The 20,041-nt window shown below is 38.1% G+C and overlaps 1 protein-coding gene across 19 annotated transcripts in view; it reads right to left on the reverse strand.

Annotated features, from left to right (window-relative positions):
• RAPGEF2 (Rap guanine nucleotide exchange factor 2) overlaps positions 1-20,041 on the reverse strand; it is a 302,566-nt gene that overhangs the window by 42,158 nt on the left and 240,367 nt on the right. For all 19 annotated transcript variants that reach the window (XM_089777952.1, XM_089777951.1, XM_089777944.1 and 16 more), the window contains 9 exons: positions 19,620-19,797; positions 14,663-14,799; positions 13,926-14,084; positions 10,626-10,778; positions 10,097-10,261; positions 6,158-6,265; positions 5,856-6,059; positions 5,548-5,656; positions 4,408-4,654 (listed from right to left, as the gene is read on the reverse strand). In XM_089777952.1, the coding sequence (XP_089634078.1) occupies positions 4,408-4,654; positions 5,548-5,656; positions 5,856-6,059; positions 6,158-6,265; positions 10,097-10,261; positions 10,626-10,778; positions 13,926-14,084; positions 14,663-14,799; positions 19,620-19,797 (1,460 nt within the window). The remainder of the gene's footprint in view (positions 1-4,407; positions 4,655-5,547; positions 5,657-5,855; positions 6,060-6,157; positions 6,266-10,096; positions 10,262-10,625; positions 10,779-13,925; positions 14,085-14,662; positions 14,800-19,619; positions 19,798-20,041) is intronic.

Raw genomic sequence — 20,041 nt, forward strand, 5'->3', positions numbered from 1 at the left:
GTGTGGGAACAAAGTCTTAATGGACAATGGAAACAAATTGGAGACAATGGAGGGTGTAGAAGCCAGGGTAACACCTTCTTCCTAAGGTGCCAACCTGTTGAGTTTACTCACAGGGATGCAGCCTAGAATTTCAAATACAACATATCGAGGGGGAAAATTTTAAATTCTCAGTTGTAACTGCTATAGAAGATAGAAACAACTTGGACTCTAACAAAAGCTGCTGCGTCCCCAACACACCTTTTAAAATTAGTCCACTCATTAAAGTACCTCAATATGATTAGCCATAGGCAGACTTTTTTTAAAATCCTGGCCAGTCCATCAACCATCAAACAGAAAATCTATGGATCCCAAAGGAAGCATTTGACTCTTGTTAATTAATTACATTTCCATTTAGAGTTGCTATCGCACATTTAGTAATATCACTTTGTGCTTACAGTACCAGTGTTTTACCCAGTGCACAAAAGTCCTACTTTCTTATTGCTAATGCTATATTCTTTCTAAACCTGGAAAGCTGCTTGTTCAGTGGACAAATGAAGAAAAACCAGAGACCACAGAGTAGTGCAGTAGTCAAGAGCTGAATCACTGAGGCTACAGATCAAATTGATACTGCTTATAACTATCCTGACAATATTGTGGTTGCTATCCAACAGTGTGGTCTGCAGTTATGCTAAAAGAAAAAGAAACATTTGACTTTGTATGGACTAACCACTTTCCAAAAAAAAAAAAAAAAAAAAAAATACTACAAATATATCTTTTAAAATCAGATTAAGTTCATCTGTCCAAATTAATTTCAGGAAAGGAAGACTCTGAAAACTATGTTTTTAATTTTCTAAGATGTAAAGCCATTCCACTTTCTACTTTGATCCTAACAAATCTCTGAAAAAGGATCTGGCCTAATCAGTCTCACAAAGCCTAGAGTTCTGTGAAAAATAGTGATAGTAATTCAGTAGATAGCACTCTTTCCTCTAATCCACCACACTCAACAATATTTGATAGGTTTTATCACGCACATCAATGCTGCCAGATGTGCTTTCCTAGTACAAAACTCAATAACGCAATCATTTCTGGTGATAACTTCCCACATAATTTTTCATAGGACACGAGATGTTACCATCAATGTTTTGGCTAAATTCACAGAGATAATGACAGCATGTCTGACTAAATGCCTCCTGTAGTTCAATTAGATGATGCATTCATTTTTACTTTCTATTAAACTGTTTAATTTTACTGCATGTTATTAAACAGATGTTATGTTCCATACCAGAGATGACTTTGCTTTGGTTACTGACATTCTTAACTACAGCACTGAGAGGATTAAATAGGTAATACTTCTAGAACGCTTGAAGAATCTCGTGTGAAAGGTTAGACACGAGTAAAAATATTAATTTCTTTCTTCTAAAGAACCTAAACTGATTTTTTTAAAATTACATCCTAATTCTAAGAAATCTGCATAGTTGTAAACCAGTATTAAGAACCAAGAAAATTAAAAATGGCAGTACTGCAAGATCCTGGGTGTTACTACAACACACGTTCCCCTCTGCTGTGCAAAGTATATTACTTGTGTGGAATAGTGGGAAGGAGGCTATGGCTTAAAGGGAAAAAGTAATTGGATTTCCATTACTTTATATATTATTGTATTGTGCACCGTGATACTATTAACATAGCAAGACACAACAATTGGAAAAGTGCACATTTTCTACTTGGACAGCAAAGAAGGTAAAGAGTTCTTTAAATATATACCATCTTACCTTTAAATAGTGGTTTACCATTTAATAAGGATAGGCAAATTAAATGCTTCAACCCTTTTTGTGTGTGGTTTTCAAAAATAGCAAATAAAATTCTTTCAGTGACAATGAAATGCTGTTAATTAAGATATCTAAACTACAGGCTTTCAGGAAAAGGAGAATGTACATGCTGGAAAAGCTATAACTACCCAACCTTATGTGGGGATTGCACTAACAAAACTGAAACATCAGTGGTTTGGGGGACATACACTGCTATACATAACAAAGGGATATAAGGCTAGGAAAGGAAATGGGATTTTAGCTCAATTGTATTGTTTTTCTGACTCTTACCCAAACAGTCCCCTACACAGGAATTAGCAAAGTTCAAGGAGGAAGGAAAAAATGGAGAAAGAAAAAATAAGTGACAAACCAAGAAAAATGAATGTGATGCAATCAGTAAGATTAATAGGGAACAGGGCAAACTTCAGTGAATAATGTGTCTGGTTCATAAGAGAAATAAGGGACACAAATATGCAAGAATGGTTATATAAAAAATGAGAAGTAGTTAAGAATCAGATAATATTAAAAGAGGCATTTTATAAGGATTTATACATTCCATTTCCTCCATAGAAATCTGAGATAAATCAACAGCATACAGTCCTTCTAAAAATATTTGAAACCTTAATTTCAATGGTCTAACTACATTTTCAAGTCAATTTCATTTTATAATTATACAGTACTTGCATTTTATAATTTATGTTAAATTTGCTATTTGTACAGCAAGAAATTTTGTTCTCTTTCCTTTGCAGCCAATAGCATCTTACTAATTACACAGGGTTTGGGGGGTTTTTTTGGCGCTATTAATTCCTAAACATCAGGGCTGTCAATTAATCACAGTTAACTTATGCTGTTAACTCAAAAATTATGATTAATCAGTTTTAATTACTGTTAAACAATAGAATACCAATGGAAATGTATTAAATATTTTAGATGGTTTTCTACATTTTCCAATATGTTGATTTCCATTACAATACAGAATACAAAGTGTACATTGCTCACATTTTTATTACAAATATTTGTACTGTAAAAATTATAAAAGAAGCAGTATTTTGAAGTTCACCTTATACAAGTACTGTAGCGCAATTTAGCATAAAAAAGCAACTTACAAACCAAGTGCAGGCTTTCTGTTACATAACCAAACTCAAAAATAAAACAATGTAAAACCTTAGAGCCTGCAGGTCTACTCAGTCCTGTTTCTTGTTCAGCAAATCACTCAAACAAGTCTATTTACATATGCAGGAGATAATGCTGCCTGCTTCCTGTTTACAATATCACCTGAAACTGAGAAAAGGCATTTACATGGCACTGTTGCAGCCAGCATCACAGGGTTTTTATATGCTAGATATAGAAAACATCCAAAATATTTAAATAAATGGCACTGTATTATTGTTTAACTGCGTGATAAATCACAATTAATTTTAAGCGCTCAACTAAACATTAACTGAAGTACTTCTGTTCCCAGTTACTACTATTGGGAGTGAAAAATTTTAGTCCCAATTTTCCTTTCCATTACTGAGGGCAAAATGACAGCTATCCTAAAGGATACAGAAGAGAAAAGTGATGCTGCAAGGAAATTTTGGTTCCACTAGAGTACCACTCATCGGGGACCCCACAAAAGCTCCTCTCCTGGAGATGTGGAAGACTGGTTTTTCATTGTTATCATCTTCCTACTCCCTATCTTCATCATTAGACTACCCAGATTTCTACTGAGAGACTCCATGCAACTATGCCCAACTCATTCTTCAACTGGTAAGAGAGTCTGTTGTTTATCACCACAGCACACTCCTCTAGGGCTCTAAACACATTTCTAAAAGATTCTATGTCTGTTTAGGGCAAGAGAAACTGTGGGACTAAATTTAGTTCCTGTGCAATGCTCCTGAAATACCTGGTTGAAAACTTGGGTCTCCCACACGGTAGTATACAGATCACATTAGGACAATGGACTGGAGAAATCCACAACTTTTATAGCTCCTATAATCAACCGCAAACACAATTTGTTTGTCCATGTAGTCTCTCCAGAAACAAAATTCCACTACATAAGACATTGCCTTGTTAATATTCAGGAATGGTGATGTTAAGAACTGTCAATACTGGTTTGAGAACTTCACCCTCTCAACCCTGTATTGGCCTATAACAGTGAAACTCCATGCATCAGACCTCAGACCAAACTCCCTTGTTACAAGTGAGATGTTTGCCACATTTTTGCAGCTACTTTTCCTCAGAATAACCCCAGGAATAACTTGGTGTGGCTGAGGAGCTAGAAGAAAAGGAGCACATGGAAGAAACACACAGACATATCAACCACATACTACAACTGTGATTATGAGGAATGTTTGGAGAACAGTCATAAATTACTTGTATGCTATGTAGTTTGTTAGCACTTTAATACTTAAGGTGATGGGAACATGATAAATATACTCAAAGTTGTCTAGAATTTTTCCAAAAGGAAGCATATCCAACTCAAATATCTTAAGTTAACCAGCACAGTTCATAGAGAATAGAACCACCTAAACTTTGCAAATTTAACATTTTTTCATAACAAACACATATCCTTCTCTAACAAAAATTGTTACTATTCAACAGTTAAAACAAAACGTGTTAGATGAGATTAAGAAATGCTCACTTGTATGGTTTCTGAGGCAGGATACTGATTCGAGTTTTGTCAAGTATCTTCTTAAGTTTGTTTCTTCCTCCAACAGTGTTGGCTTTACTTTTCTTATTTACTTTTTCTAGTCCTATCACCTGCTCCACATCAACAGCAAGGTCTGGGATAGAATAACGACTGGCCTTTTTAATATCACCAATTTTAGGCAGATGGGGAGCACCATTTCTTTTCTCCTCAGACAATCTTGTTAGAAGTTCTTTAAAAACTGCACAAGAAGAAAAAAGAACAAACACCATATTCTCAAAGAAAACTGTCTATGAAAATATAATGAAACCCCATGCCAATTTACTGATAAACATTATAGAAAAGTATTCTCAGCAAATTATATCATTAAAAAATATAGCCTTGATTTGAGTGTCAAAATGTTTATTTGCCATTTTAAGATTGTCCATCCTCTGTCATAGTAAGAGAGCAGCTACAGTACAAGTAAAGGGGTTTTATCCTACAAGGACTTACAGTTAGGTATAGTGCTGAGTCCCACAGTCCGACTGAAATCAATGTATTGAATCACTGGGATCAGACAGGATCAGATTCCAAATGTTCATGCACAAATAGACATTAGATTTTTGTGACTGGGATTTGCAAGTGGGATTCATCTTTCTTCCCCTCAGGTAGACACATTAACTGCATTTACTCTGAGGAAGGACTGAAAGAATGTGAGCCAGGCAAAGTACAAAAAGGGGAGGCAAAGACAAATGAAATCTAAGTTTCAAGAGCAGTCTGTATCCAGAAGAATGTTTGTTTATATGCATAGATGCGTGAGGAGGTCAAATTAGAGGATTATAATGGTTCCTATTATTCTTAAAATCCTAAGGAACAGTATAATGTCTTTATATGTGAAATAATTTGTACTGTAATGAAAATTAATCTAAAAATTAGTTGTGTGCTTCCTCAGCAATTTCCACTTAAAAGTGCTATAAAAATGCTTTGGGGACCTAAAAATCTTTTTGTGGTTACTCCTTTTCCTTTCTTCATTATAAATTACTTCCACGCATTATGTGTATACAACACAATGGACAAAAATAAAGGCTTAATTTGAAAGATTCAATATAGGATTGCCAGAGTAAGATCAAAAGAAAAAGAGGCTTTCAAACCTACCGAATAAGTTGGTTTTCACAGTGATAGATAAATGAGTATTATTTCTAAGAATTTCCATGGCTTTTGACAGCTGAATGTTTTCAAAATTTTGACCATTCACCTCCAGTATCTAAAAAAAGTCCACACAACAAATTACTAGTTTTATTCAATGACCCACGGTTGCATTAGAATTTCTCTCACTCAACCTACAGAGAGGTATGAAACAGGTTACAATTGTAGATTTATGACAACACTCATGGGGAAAAAAGAAATAAAACCGCCCAACTAAAGATGAGAGAATACACTTGATACCCTTTAAAATTATGTACCTGGTCACCACGTTTCAAGCCTGCTTCTGTGGCTTTACTGCCTAAATCCACACTGTCAACAAAGATTCCAAATCCCTTTTCTGACCCTCCCAGCAAGATAAAAGGCAAAGGGGCTTCTCGAGATGGCTTTGTCAATGTTATCAATCTTCGTTTAGCTTTAGCAGCACATGCAATATTTAATAGCCTCAGATGTCCACCCATTTTCTGCAGGGGGAAAAAGAAATGGTATAATGACGACACACAATAGCCTCAACACTTGTACTTCCCAAAATCTTTTTCTTACAGAACTCCATTAGTTTTACCTCTCTTTCCAAATTGTTCTCAAATTCCTCTAAAAATCGAGTCATAGCAGGATCTCCTTCAAAATCATTGAAGTGATTGTTCACCCATAACAGTACTACCCGTGTAACCTGTAAGACAATTAATATAAAACTTTATCCAGGAACAGATGCAGAGAACAACTCTATTTTTTAAGCTTTTAAATAGGTTATTTTCCAGTTTCCATGTATTTTAGTTGTGAAAACTGAAAATTTTGTTCAAGACCAACTCTTCTGACATACATTTTTACCAGCAAATCACCAAGGAGAGATAAAATGAGCCAAAGACCTAAAACTATGCTTAAAAACTTCGCAGTTGTTTAAAATGGTAATGTTGGTTTCATTCAATTTGTCAGAAGGTAGAACATTAAAACTGCAGGAGTAGAGCATTTGCCTAGTTCACTGCAATTCCTGATGTGAACACAAACAAGAATTGGTGCTGAAACCCTCTTATACTTGTGTTGTTGTGGCAGTTAATCAATGAACTATCTATTTTCTTGCATTTTAAGAGAATGACAAGTTTATAAGAAGGCAGGATTTACTCTGCTCTATTTTAAATCGTTCAGTTTTTTATTCTCTAGGCTTTAGACAAAAGTGCCATTAACTTCATTAGGCATGTATTTCTGTAACAGAGTGTAAAATAGGTCTTTACCGAAGACAGAAGAGATAAATTAGTTTTATTAGTTACTGAATTTATTCTTAATTGTCATCTCTAGAACAGGAATTGAATTTCTTTTTTACTGTAACTTTCTGACACCTATGTTGATCAGCAGTTTGGGCAAGATCCTTTCGTTCCATCCCATATTTTAAAACTATAATTAAAGACTGTACTACAGTAAAAGACTCTTTTGCAAGCTCTACTATAGTTAATCATTGTCAGCATTTCAAGCACAATACAGACACCTGTAAACTTTTATTCTAGCCTGCAACTTGAGCAATGAAGTTTCAGTCAGCAGCATTTTCCTCCCACTGATTTAAAAGCAGATTTGGTTCAATGAACATTTATGTTCTTAAAATGAAAAACAGTAACCCAAAACTATGACGGGATTACTTCTGTCACACTGGCAGAAGTTACAGAAAAAAAAATACTAACTATTCACCAATAGCTGCTTTTCACTAATAAAAACCTGTGCAAACTATAATCATGTAATGACAATACAACTGACTCTTGCATGGACTTACACAATACCACAGTCACTGCAGTCTTTTGTGCCAATGATCTGAGATTAAAGCATCCACCAATAGACCTTAACATGAATTGGAGTTGTATGTCTATTGTGTTAAGGATTCTTCACGTCCTTAAGTACATTCCTACTCGTCTACAAAAACAAGCAAATTTAGCAAAATTGCTCAAATTCATAACACTGAGACTAATTAAATATTTTAGGCTACCTATTTTGGAGGTTCCTAACAATGAGATAATGCATGTCTGCTGCAGTTCCTAATCAAATGATGTAGGATAAAGACAGGACTGTTGCCTTAACACTACACTGCCATGCTTTTAAAACAAGTCACACACTAATGTGGCTTCAGTCTTTTTGCAATTTTATGGATACAGCCATTCCCTGACTTACGAACACACTGACTTACGACCATCCATACTTATGATCAACCTCCCATTAACCTCATTATAATATTTTTGAGTTGAGAACCATGTAACGTCAAGTTTTTCTAATAGCGCAGGAAGCACGTTTAAGGATATTTCCAACTTGCGACCAAATCGAGTTACGACCAGGTGTTTGGAACGTAACTCATTCGTAAGTCAGGGACTACCAGAACATAATTCATTGTTTTAATTGAACAAAACTTGGAATTTCTGGCTTGTAAATACAAGCAACCAGAGACTCTAAAGTTTAATTTTTTAATTTGAAATATACAAAATACTTGTTATATTGTAAAAATATTGGCTGAAATTTAATAAAAACAAACCAAAAGTATATAAAAAACGGCTTTACAAAAATCTTTCAGCACACTCATCTACATTTTAGTGGGTTTATTAATTTTTTTGTTCAGTGTGGCAGGGTGGGACAGAGGAGAAGGAATCTGTTGAGATGAAGATTTCACACTTTTCCTTTCTGACACAGAAGTATAATCAGTGCCTGTGGTCCTCAATGATTTCAAGGAATTACTTTGCTATCTTAGAATCACTGCAGAATCAACTATGTACACAGAATTACTACATCTAAGGCTTGGAATTATAGTTTTTAAAAAGCCTCCCCAACTCCCCGGTCAAAATTTTTTTCATTAAATACATTCTATATTTTAAATGAGCTACTTAACTTTTTTTAATGTGTGTTGAATGAAGATAGGTGGGGAGAAATTTCACATTGTTTTCATAATATTAAGTACTATGTTAATCTATTAGACAAGAATCCATAAGTTTTCAGTATCAACGTCGATTTTTTTATGAGAAGGTCTTATGCAGCGTATAACAAGAACTTTTTATGAAAGGATTTAAATGTATTGATTAGCATACATTTAAATTACAAAATGTGTGGTTATAGACTAGAAAGATAAGTATGCAAGAAAGACAACGCACGTTAAAAACTATTACAATTTTTTTCCTTCAATAAATATAGAGGAGATGACAGAATGAGATAAAAAGAAAAAAGGGGGGAAGAAGAGGGACTAGACATATAAGTTTGGGTTCGGGATAGAGCAAGGACTAGTGCTGAAATATACTACAGTGATAGTTTCATTAAAGACATCACTATGGATGTCGTAAATGACAAAATGAGTTTTGCACTGAAAAGAGCTGTCTACCAATGGACAAAGGGAGTACAGCTGCTCCCCGAGTTACGGACCAACACTTGGTCCGTAACTCGAAGTATTCGTAACTCGGATCTGCATTTATCACCACTTTGGTCGTAAGTGTGGACGGTCGTAAGTGGAGGTGGTCGTAACTCGGGGAGCGGCTGTATATACATATATTACACATTTTTAACCCCGTTTTCAAAACAAAGTTAAAACTGCAAAGCCAAGTATCCAAAAGTTAGCAAAGATCATTTTGTGAATCCTCAACTCAGCCCCCTTATACATCTCTCCCCAATGAGCTCGCAGTCCCAGTCTTCTTAGCTCAATTCCCAGTTCCATTCTCCCATCTCCTCCCTTTGTAAGTGCCTGGGATCAGTATCCCCAACTCCCAGGTGTCCCTCTCCTAATGTAATCACCTTTGTCCCTACATTCCCAGGTCTGACACTTGCCTCTCTGCATTTGAACAGAGGACCTGCCTCCTCCACACTGTCTGGGTTTCAGTAGGTGGTTCTTACTTAGCACCCAGATAAGATGGGTTTATTGTTTTCAATTTATGCACCAAATGCTGGAAAATTCCTGCTTGGACCAGGCCTGGAGCTCACTCAGTGCCGAGAGAATCTTCTGAGAATATGTCACTGAAGCCCAAGGAAATCCACACTAAAATTCTGGGAGTGGCTTTTCATACTATGAGATTTAACAGTTATTTCGAGAGAAGGGTTTCCTCTTGAACTAACACTGCTACACGGGGCATTTTATTTTGCAATAATGCGATTTCAAAATGACGGCCGGATGCGATTATGCTAATTAAGCGCTGGATATTTAAATCCCACACTTCATTAGCATCCCTATCTCAAGATAGGGAGCAAGTGTAGACATACCCATTGATACTTCTACAAGCAATTATTTAATACGGAGAGTTGACTGGTTTCTTGATTGAGAAAATATCTCCACCACCCCCGAGTTAGTGTTTAATGGTAGTACCTAACACTTTTTAAATAACTATTAGCCGGATTTAACATTCATTTTCGATAGCTTCATATACTATTAACTGGTGGTTCAACTAAATTTAGTTATCCTGGTTTAAAGATAAAAATATTTTGTACATTTTATTTAGTTCTTAATTATTTATATTTAAACATAAGCATGTTCACAATTATAAGTTTTTTCAACCTTATCCCTGAGGCTAGGGTCATTGAACCACTCCAACAACTTCTTGCCCACTTCCATTGGACTGGAAAGAAAGGTCCTGTAGGTCAAAAGGAAATCCTCTATAAAGGTTGGGTCCACCACTGAGTGCTCCTCCACCAAATGCATTGTTAACCTTTCTGACGTTCCCTATAACAAATAAAAGCTTAATTATTAGCTAGCATGAATGTTTTTTAAAATTTTCAGCTAACATCTTAATGGAACACTAAACACAGTAGTACCATAAAGCCTGTCCTATCAGCAATGTCTTAATACAAACATATCTTGGACCACTGTAATAAGAGATTCACTAACTTTAAAACATAACCAAAAAAATCACCTAACAGCAATTTTTTGTGTTTAATTTTAAATGAAAAAGAGCTTAAAAAACTATTCAAGAGTCTTTGGAAGACTATATTTCAAATATGTAGCTGAACTAATTCTGGACTTTGCTCACCAAAGGAAATCTCATACAAATCTATAAAGCATCTGTTTGACTGTTGGTTTTCTTTACCTTGATGACAATGTGACCCTTTCTTGTTCCAGTGCGATCAAGCTCCCTGTGCTCCTTTACCATAACTATCTCTCCCTCCTCTTCTACTTTCTGCATGTTTTTTTCCACTTGATTGAGGATGCGGCAGTAATCTTGTTGGGCTATGCACACAAACTGAAAAGAATCATCAGACACAGGTATTAAAAGGCAAAAATTACCAAGACGTCAGAAAACCTGTTACTTATATATAAGTATTCTACAATTATTGAAGAAAATGTAATTTCTCAATCCATGGATGGCTAAAATTTTCTATGAACTTTGCTAAAATAAACAGCTGAATAAGCAAGCATGATAATTCCACTATAATTTTTACCTCAGGAGAGTGAAGATAAATTGATTCTAGATAATTTAATACCTCTATAGAATATTCATATAGTTGAATTTTCTCCTCCAATAAAAGTAAATACCACTTGCAAAATTTTCCTCAAAAGGAAACCTCCTCCTCCTCTTCAGGGCTCTTTACAAAGGAGAACAATAACAGGAAAGCCCTATCTAGAATTATGGTGCCAAAACCTCTATGGGAAAGCAAACTTACACTTTTATTCTTTGAGTTATCACAAATACATTGAGAACTCTACCATTCTAATTTATGAGTAACAAATACACAGAAAATAATGACTTTTAGATTAAAATATGTACATTCCAGCATGAACCACTCCCTTTCCATACAATACACCTGTTTAATAAATACCATTTTAAGGAAAACTGCCATTTATGAAAGAAATCAAAAGAATCTCCAACTTATATTTCAAGCAGAAACAAAACTGCTATATAAATATATTAACACCACTAGTTATACAGTTGGATAACTTAGGTATAACCACCTTTTGTGCTAGTCAAAATCTTATACTGTGTACATTGGACAATTGGTGTTTCTGCAGAAATTCACTACAAGTACAATGATCGGACAAATGGTCCAAGCTGAATCTTTTCCTTTAAACCCAAATGTTTTATTCCTAGTGTTTTGGCCATGTAAATTCATTCATGCAGTAGCTGTGCATTTCATTTCATTACTAGGGGATATAAATCTCAGATTTGAACTGTAATAATAGTTACGAACAATTACCAAAAATTGAACTGCTATTTAATTTGCAATCATATTTACCAAACATAAGGGTAATGATAAATCATATTTGCCCCAATATAATTCAAAATTAATTTACACTTTTTTCAGGTCATAGAATCATAGAATACTAGGACTGGAAAGGACCTCAAGAGGTTGTCGAGTCCAGTTCCCTGCCCTCATAGCAGGACAAAATACTGTCTAGACCATCCCTGATAGACATTTATCTAACCTACTCTTAAATATCTCCACAGATGGATAGTCCACAACCTCCCTGGGCAATTTATTCCCGCTGCTGCAGTTTAAGTCCATTGCTTCTTTTTCTATCTTAGAGGCCAAGATGAACAAGTTTTCTCCCTCCTCCTCATGACATCCTTTTAGATACCTGAAAACGGCTGTCATGTCCCCCCTCAATCTTTGCTTTTCTAAACTAAACCAACCCAATTCTTTCAGCCTTCCTTCATAGGTCATGTTCTCTAGACCATTAATCATTCTTGTTGCTCTTCTCTGGACCCTCTCCAATTTCTCCACATCCTTCTTGAAATGCAGTGCCCAGAACTGGACACAATACTCCAACTGAGGCCTAACCAGCGCAGAGTTGAGCGGAAGAATGACTTCTCATGTCTTGCTCACAACACACCTGTTAATGCATCCCAGGATCATGTTTGCTTTTTTGCCACAGCATCACTCTGCTGACTCATATTCAGCTTGTGGGCCACTATAACCCCTAGATCCCTTTCTGCCATACTCCTTCGTAAACAGTCGCTTCCCATTCTGTATGTGTGAAATGATTGTTCCTTCCTAAGTGGAGCACTTCGCATTTGTCTTTATTAAACTTCATCCTGTTTACCTCAGACCATTTCTCCAATTTGTCCAGATCATTTTTAATTATGACCCTATCCTCCAGAGCAGTCGCGACCCCTCCCAGCTTGGTATCATCTGCAAACTTAATAAGCGTACTTTCTATGCCAATATCTAAATCGTTGATGAAGATATTGAACAGAGCTGGTCCCAAAACAAACACTGCGGAAGCTCACTAGTTATACCTTTCCAGCTGGATTGTGAACTGTTAATAACTACTCTCTGAGTACGGTTATCCAGCCAGTTATGCACCCACCTTATAGTAGCCCCATCTAAGTTGTATTTGCCTAGTTCATTGATAAGAATATCATGCGAGACCGTATCAAACGCCTTACTGAAGTTTAGGTATACCACATCCACCGCTTCTCCCTTATCCACAAGACTAGTTATCCTATCATCTCATAATTAATGTCAAATTTCAAGCACACAGTACTAAACAGAATATTCTAATTCACTTTACCAATGAACCTATTAGAAATGTGCTTAAAGATTTAAAGAATTTTGTTAGATATTGTGTAATTGAATAATCGTGTAACCACACGAAATCTTAGCAAACCCGGATCGCGGCAAACAAAAGCTGCCTTACAGTAGCCTTTCTTGCTCCTCACCCCCACACTGCTACTTCTAATAGAGACAGCAGTGCGGGGGAGAGCAGTATGGAGGGGGAGCAGGTGGCACCCACAGAGCTGGTGCTGAGGGGGGCTGGTTTTTAAGCTGGCTCCCTCCAGCACCAGCTCCTGCCTGCACCTGCTTGCTGCCTCTGTAGGAGGTAGCAAAGGGGGGAGCAGGGTAGCAGGCAGGTCTGCCAAGCCATCACTTGCAGGGAAACTACTTGAAAGCTATCTTCCTGTGTGTTTGGGTTCCAGCCTATCCTCCTCACCCTCCACACTGCTGTCTCTCTATCAGAGGCAGCAGTGTGGGAGGTTGGGGGGCAGGTGGATCCAGCGCTCATGGGGAGCCTGCTTTAAGCCAGCTCCTCATGGGCATTGCCCTCCCCTTGCTGCCTCTGATACAGATCATAGATAGTCAACTGATCATATATAGTCGACACGTTGACAACCCTACTCAAAGACCTCACCACAACTAAGCACAAAACCATTCTTGCATTTAAAATGAAAGAAAAGAGGGAACCTGATTTCTGAAAAAATTTCCTGGAGAGAAAATATCCATTAAAAATTATTCTAAAGAACTATCCCAAAACCCTTCTCTGTAGCCTACCAGGTATACTTAATATGACCTCTGTCAAACATTTTTTAAAATATAGGCTCACTTGTAATGACAGTATTATATAATTTATAATTCTGTTTTGCAAATGTATATAGTGTAAAATACTCTACCTGGCAGTCATCCACTTTGGTTCTCATCACTCCTTTCATGTATTCCTTGTCCATGGTAGGGGAAACACCAAAACTATTTCCCATACATAGTATCTCTGTTCTTCCATCAGGATGTGTCACTTCCACAGAACCATTCAGTATCACTGACCATGAATCCAGCTAGAAATTGAATAGTGAAGGATAGGTCAAAAGAACCACCATCTACTCACTTAACATATTTGCATGGTACTTACTGCAAAAACACTAGGAACTTTTTAAAAGTTAGTTTCATTTTAGCAACTATTCATGAAAACAAAGAACTAGTTTACCTGAAAAAATATAACTCCTTCCATCTCCTTAAGGGATCTAATATTTAACATTTAATAAATTATTGGAATTACATTTTTTTTTTACACAAAAAACCCATGGAAGTATTTAAATAACATTAAAAGCTCAAAATGAAAAGCATTTGAAATCAGCTCTGGCCATTATTAATGTATGTGTTTGTATAGCCTTTATTAAGAATATTTTTTTAAGTTCTACTGCCTGGGTCTTGTAAGTTGATCTGAGTGTTTAAACTGAAAAATAATTTGTAAACTGAACTAAATAAAAACCATAATCAACATAAAACAAAATAGGCATTCAAATGATTTACTTCCTAGTGCTACTTTTCAGCAACTAGAAACAAATATCTAAATTTAAAAAAAAAAACATTTCCACATTCTGTGATATCTGCACAAAAAGTAAAGTTTACTGACCTCTTCCCCATCGTTTAATACTATGGTTCCTGCCCTCTCCACAACTGCAAATACCATCACAGCACAAAGTTCTCTCCTCACTGACATTGTCATGTTGGCAAAAGCAGGCAACTGATGCATGAATTCCAATAGTTGTTCTGAAAGAATTAAAAAGTCCACTGAGTCACACAAGTCAATACAACAAACTAAGTAAAGGCTGTTCTTCAGAAAAATGCTTCAGAATTCTTAAGTTCAAGTACTATACAATGTACTCTGTATACTGATAAATAATGTACAGAGGTAGTTATAATTATGTGGTTTTGGAGACAAACTAGCTTATATCATCAATGGAAGATCTATAGAGTTAAAATACTGGTATAATGAAAATATTATAATGTAACAAATGTGTCCTGAATACATGCCACAGAATCATTGTAATACTTCTATTAATACAATGTTAGACCTTTAAAATAGAAGAAATTAAGTTTTTGGAGAATGCTGGGGATAAGTTCCTGGTATAAGTGCCAAAGGAACCAACCAGGAGCCATGCACAGCTTGACTTGCTGCTTATAACCAAGGAAGAATTAGTAGGGGAAGTAAATGTGAGTGGCAACCTGAGAAGCTGTGATCATGACATGGTCAATTTCAGGATCCTGACCCAATGAAGAAAGGAGAGCAGCAAAATACACACCTGGGACTTCAGAAAAGCAGACACTGACTCCCTTAGAGAACTTATGGGCACAATCCCCTGGGATGCTAACATGAAGGGGAAAGGAGTCCAGGAGAGCTGGCAGTATTTTAAAGAAGCCTTATTGAAAGCATAGGAACAAACCATCCCAATATGCCATAAGAAAAGCAAATATGGTATGTGACCAGCTTGGCTCAACAGTGAAATCCTTAGTGAGCTTAAACACAAAAAGAAAGCTTACAAGACATGGAAACATGGACAGAGGACTAGGAAGGAGTATAAATATACTGCTCAGGCATGCAGGAATATAATCAGGAAGGCCAAAGCGCAATTGGAATTGCAGCTAGCAAGGGATGTGAAGGGTAACAAGAAAGGTTTCTACAGTCATGTTAGCAATAAAAGGGTGATCAGGGAAGGTGTGGTACCCTTATTGAATGAGGAAAGTAACCTAGTGACAGATGATGTGGGAAAAACTGAAATACTCAATGCCTTTTTTGCGTCTATCTTCACAGACAAGGTCAGCTCCCAGGGCTACTGCACTAGGCAACACAGGATGGGAAGGAGGTGGGCTTATTTAGAAAGGTTGGACATACAGCCCTAGGTGGGCTTATTTAGAAAAGTTAGATATACGCAAATGCATGGAGCTGGATTCAATGCATTCAAGGATGCTGAGGGAATTGGCTGATGTCATTGCAGAGCCACTGGCCATTATCTTTGAAAACTTGTGGAGATCAGGGAAGGCCCCAGACAATTGAAAAGAGGCAAAAGTAGTGCCCATCTTTTAAAAAAGGAAGAAGGACAATCCAGAGGACTATGGAACAGTCAGCCTGACCTCAGTCCTTGGAAAAATCATGGAGGGGATCCTCAAGGAATCCATTTTGAAACACTTAGAAGAGAGGAAAGTGATCAGGAATAGTCAATATGGATTCACCAAGGGCAAGTCAGGCCTGACCATCCTGATTGCCTTCTATGATGAGGTAACTAGCTCTATGGACATGGAGAAGGCAGTGGATGTACCCTGACTTTAGCAGTCAAGGTCTCCCACAGCATTCTTGCCACCAAGTTAAGGAAGTATGAATTGGATAAATGGACTGTAAGGTGGACAGAAAGCTTGCTAGATTGTCGGATTCAATGGGTAGTGATTAATGGCCCGATGACTGGTTGGTAGTTGGTGTCAAGTGGAGTGCCCCAGGAGTCAGTTTTAGGGCCAGTTTTGTTCAACATCTTTATTGTATTAATGACCTGCATGAGGGGATGGATTGCACCCTTAGCAAGTTTGCAGATGACGCTAAGCAAGAGGGAGAAGTAGATGTCTTAGATGGCATGGCCCACGAAAGCTCATCACCTAATATACCATCTTGTTAGTCTTTAAAGTGCTGCATAGTCCTGTCTTTTGTTTCAGTAGACCAGATTAACACAGCTGCATCTCTATCACTATTCTTAGATGGTAGGAATAGGGTCCAGAGTGATCTAGACAGATTAGAGGCTTGGGCCAGAAGTAATCTGATGAGGTTCAACAAGGACAAGTTCAGAGTTTTGCACTTGGGACGGGAAAATACTCAGCACTGTTACAGGCTGAGGACTGACGGGCTAAGCAGCAGTTCAGCAAAAAAGGACCTGGGGATTACAGTGGATGAAAAAATGGATATGAGTCAACAGCGTGCCCTAGTAGCCAAAAAGGCTAATATCATATTAGGGTGCATTAGTAGGAGCGTTGCCAGCAGATCTAGAGAAGTGATTATTCCCCTTTATTCAGCACTAGGGAGGCCACATCTGGAGTTCTACATCCAGTTCTGGGCCCCCCCATTACAGAAAAGATATGGATGCACTAGAGAGGGTCCAGCAGAGAGCAACGAAAATTATCAAGGGGCTGGAGCACATGACCTACGAGGAGAGGATGAGGGATTTGGGCTTATTTAGTCTGCAGAAGAGAAGAACGAGGGGGAATTTGATAGCAGCCTTTAACTACCTGAAGGGGTATTCCAAAGAGGATGGAGAAAGGCTGTTCTCAGTAGCAACAGATGGCATAACAAGGAGCAATGGTCTCCAGTTGCAGTGGTGGAGTTCTAGTTTGGGTATTAGGAAAAACTGTTTCAATAGCATGGTGGTAAAGCACTGGAATGGGTTATAGAGGGAGGTGGTGGAATCTCCATCCCTAAGTCCTGGATTGAGATAGCCCTGGCTAGGATGATTTAATTAGGATTTGTCCTACTTTGGGCAGGGGACTAGACTTGATGACCTCCTGAGCTCTCTTCCAGCCCTATGATTCTAAGTTTTTAAAAGTGGCAGTATTCTATACTCAAGCTGTCTACTGGACAACAAAAAAGTATAACAATATTAAGATAAACCCATACAAAAAACAACATTTAAAGATACATTAAGACAATCAGATGAGACACACTTTTATGAAGTTGTCTGTTTGTTATACTCCTATCCTTAGCCAGGCTTTCTGGTTCTAAATTTTGCAGTGCTGTGCTATAAAATATCACAAATTGTAAACAAGACCCTGGTAAGAAGGTCCAATTAAAAGTATGGCAACTGTAATCTGAAGAGGGGATATAAAATCCCATTTAATTAGTTAACCCGTTAAACATTAAGTTTAACTGGTTAACCAATTAAACGGAGATGGGCCGGGGGGGAGGAGGGTTTGCTACTGCCCAACGTGGCCAGAGTGCCGCCCCATGCAACGGGAAGGGACTCCTCTGGCCAGACTGGATCACCCCTGCCAGCTGAGGGTAGGTCCACTCTATTCAGGCTGGAGCATCCCTACCCATGGCGGGCAGGGAGCTGCTCTAGCCACCCACACCCCAATTAACCATTCACATCCCTAATCTCAAGTGACTCTTCCAGAGTCTTAAACCATCGTGTTTTATCTGCTCCTTTTATTAACTCCTGTTAGTACTGCAAAATCAACACAGACCTAAGAGACCTAGCCATTCTGCTGAGGAGTCACAAATATAACAAAAAATTCTGCTTTTAGTCACACTTAAGGAACCCCAATAACGAAGGAACATTTGAAGACAATGGCCTTGCACAGGTATAACTAAGGGTGAAGAATCTGTCCTGCAGTACTTGTGATAACACACGGGCACTCTTAGCAGCACAGGGAAGATCGAACAACTCCATAAGCAGGGCTGTCCCAAGGTGGGTGCCGGGCCAGAGGCAGCTCCACCCAGGCTCCACTCTTGCCCCACCTCTTCTCCAAGCTCTGCCCCTGCATCCTCTCCTCCAAGCAACATGACCCAAGAGATTTATGGGGGGCCTGGTGCAGCAGCAGCGGTCGCTCCTCCCCGCCCCACGAAGTAGGAGATGGGAGCCAGAGCACAGAAGCATAGAGCCACTCCAGCTCCCACTGCCCATGTGGTGAGCGTGGGGAGTTGAGGGGGGGGAATGCACCTCTGCTATTGCCCTGCACCAGGGCCCCTGTTATCACCTAGGTCCCTATGGACAGATGAGGAAACTACCTTCGGCTCTCAAAAAGCATGGGATCTGGGATACAACAGCCAGGGCATGTGGGCAGCCAGCTTTTAAGACAGCTTTCTGCACACGTCAGCTCCCGCGGAGCGGCGTGCCTCCCTGATGCCTCTCCCAGAGGCAACTATGCGTGGGACAGGTGGGAGCCAGTGCTCAAGTGGAGCCAGCTTAAAAGTGAGCACTGGATCCTGCAGAGAGGCAGCAGCGAGGAGGGTGAGAGGACAGGCGGGAGCCAGTACACATGGGGAGCCAGCTTTCAAGTCACCTTCCTGAACATACTGGCTCCCGCATCCCCCTTTCTTCCTGCCTCTGATAGAGGCAGCAAGTGGTGTGTGTGCACGGGTAGTCATTTGGATTAACAAATAAACCCATTTAAATGACTATATGCTTAATGACTATATGCTGACATCCCTACTCTATCCAAAGCCTAAGTAGAGTGGATCTGTGTAACAAATATCTAACTTTGTGTGTAATTAATCATTTTAAATACTAAATGGTTGGTTTAGAATAAATAATTATGGTAACAACAACAGTTAATCTGAAACCAAAATTAATGAAGCAATTCAATTTTTATTTTAAACTAGGTACTCTATTGTCAAAGTGGTACAGTGCAGATTTTAGGTTGCAAATGAAAGTGACAAAAATATACTCTTAACCAGCTTTTAATATAGAACTCGCTCACAAGACAGCAGTCTGGGTTGGCACGTGGTTCATCGGGGGGGACTGTAGGTGGGAGCGCAAGTTAGAGAATGTTAAATATTAATGTCCTGAGGTTCAATTTCCCATTCTTTCCTGCTAGTTTTCATGCCAACTTACCAATATCATCATCTGTCCTGTCTATTGGGTCTTTCTCCAAGCAGTCTCTAACAATATCTCTGCTCATCAGAGGGTCTGATGCCCTCTCAATATCTTCTTCATCATCATCATCCTCTGAATCCACTGCAGTCTCTGGTAACCCACTCAGATCCATGTCACCAGCCTCACTTTCTGTGGCCTATATACACATACAGATATTTCAAATTAAAATATTCATGTGTCCTCTAAAGCCATTCTTTCCCACTTAAAAACATGTAAATTAAGTGAATTTTACTCTGCTTTGTGGAAGATAAATTAATCATTTTTGACATACCACTTTTGTTATTTTTTACCATCATTATTTCTAAAGAAAGCAGTCAGTAATTTTTTGAAACAGAATGTCATTGGCAAGATTTAATGTTGGTATGAATAATATAGATATG

Source organism: Pelodiscus sinensis, chromosome 4 (assembly GCF_052426305.1).
Source record: "Pelodiscus sinensis isolate ZL-2025 chromosome 4, ASM5242630v1, whole genome shotgun sequence".
In the NCBI taxonomy this organism is placed as follows: Eukaryota; Metazoa; Chordata; order Testudines; family Trionychidae; genus Pelodiscus; species Pelodiscus sinensis.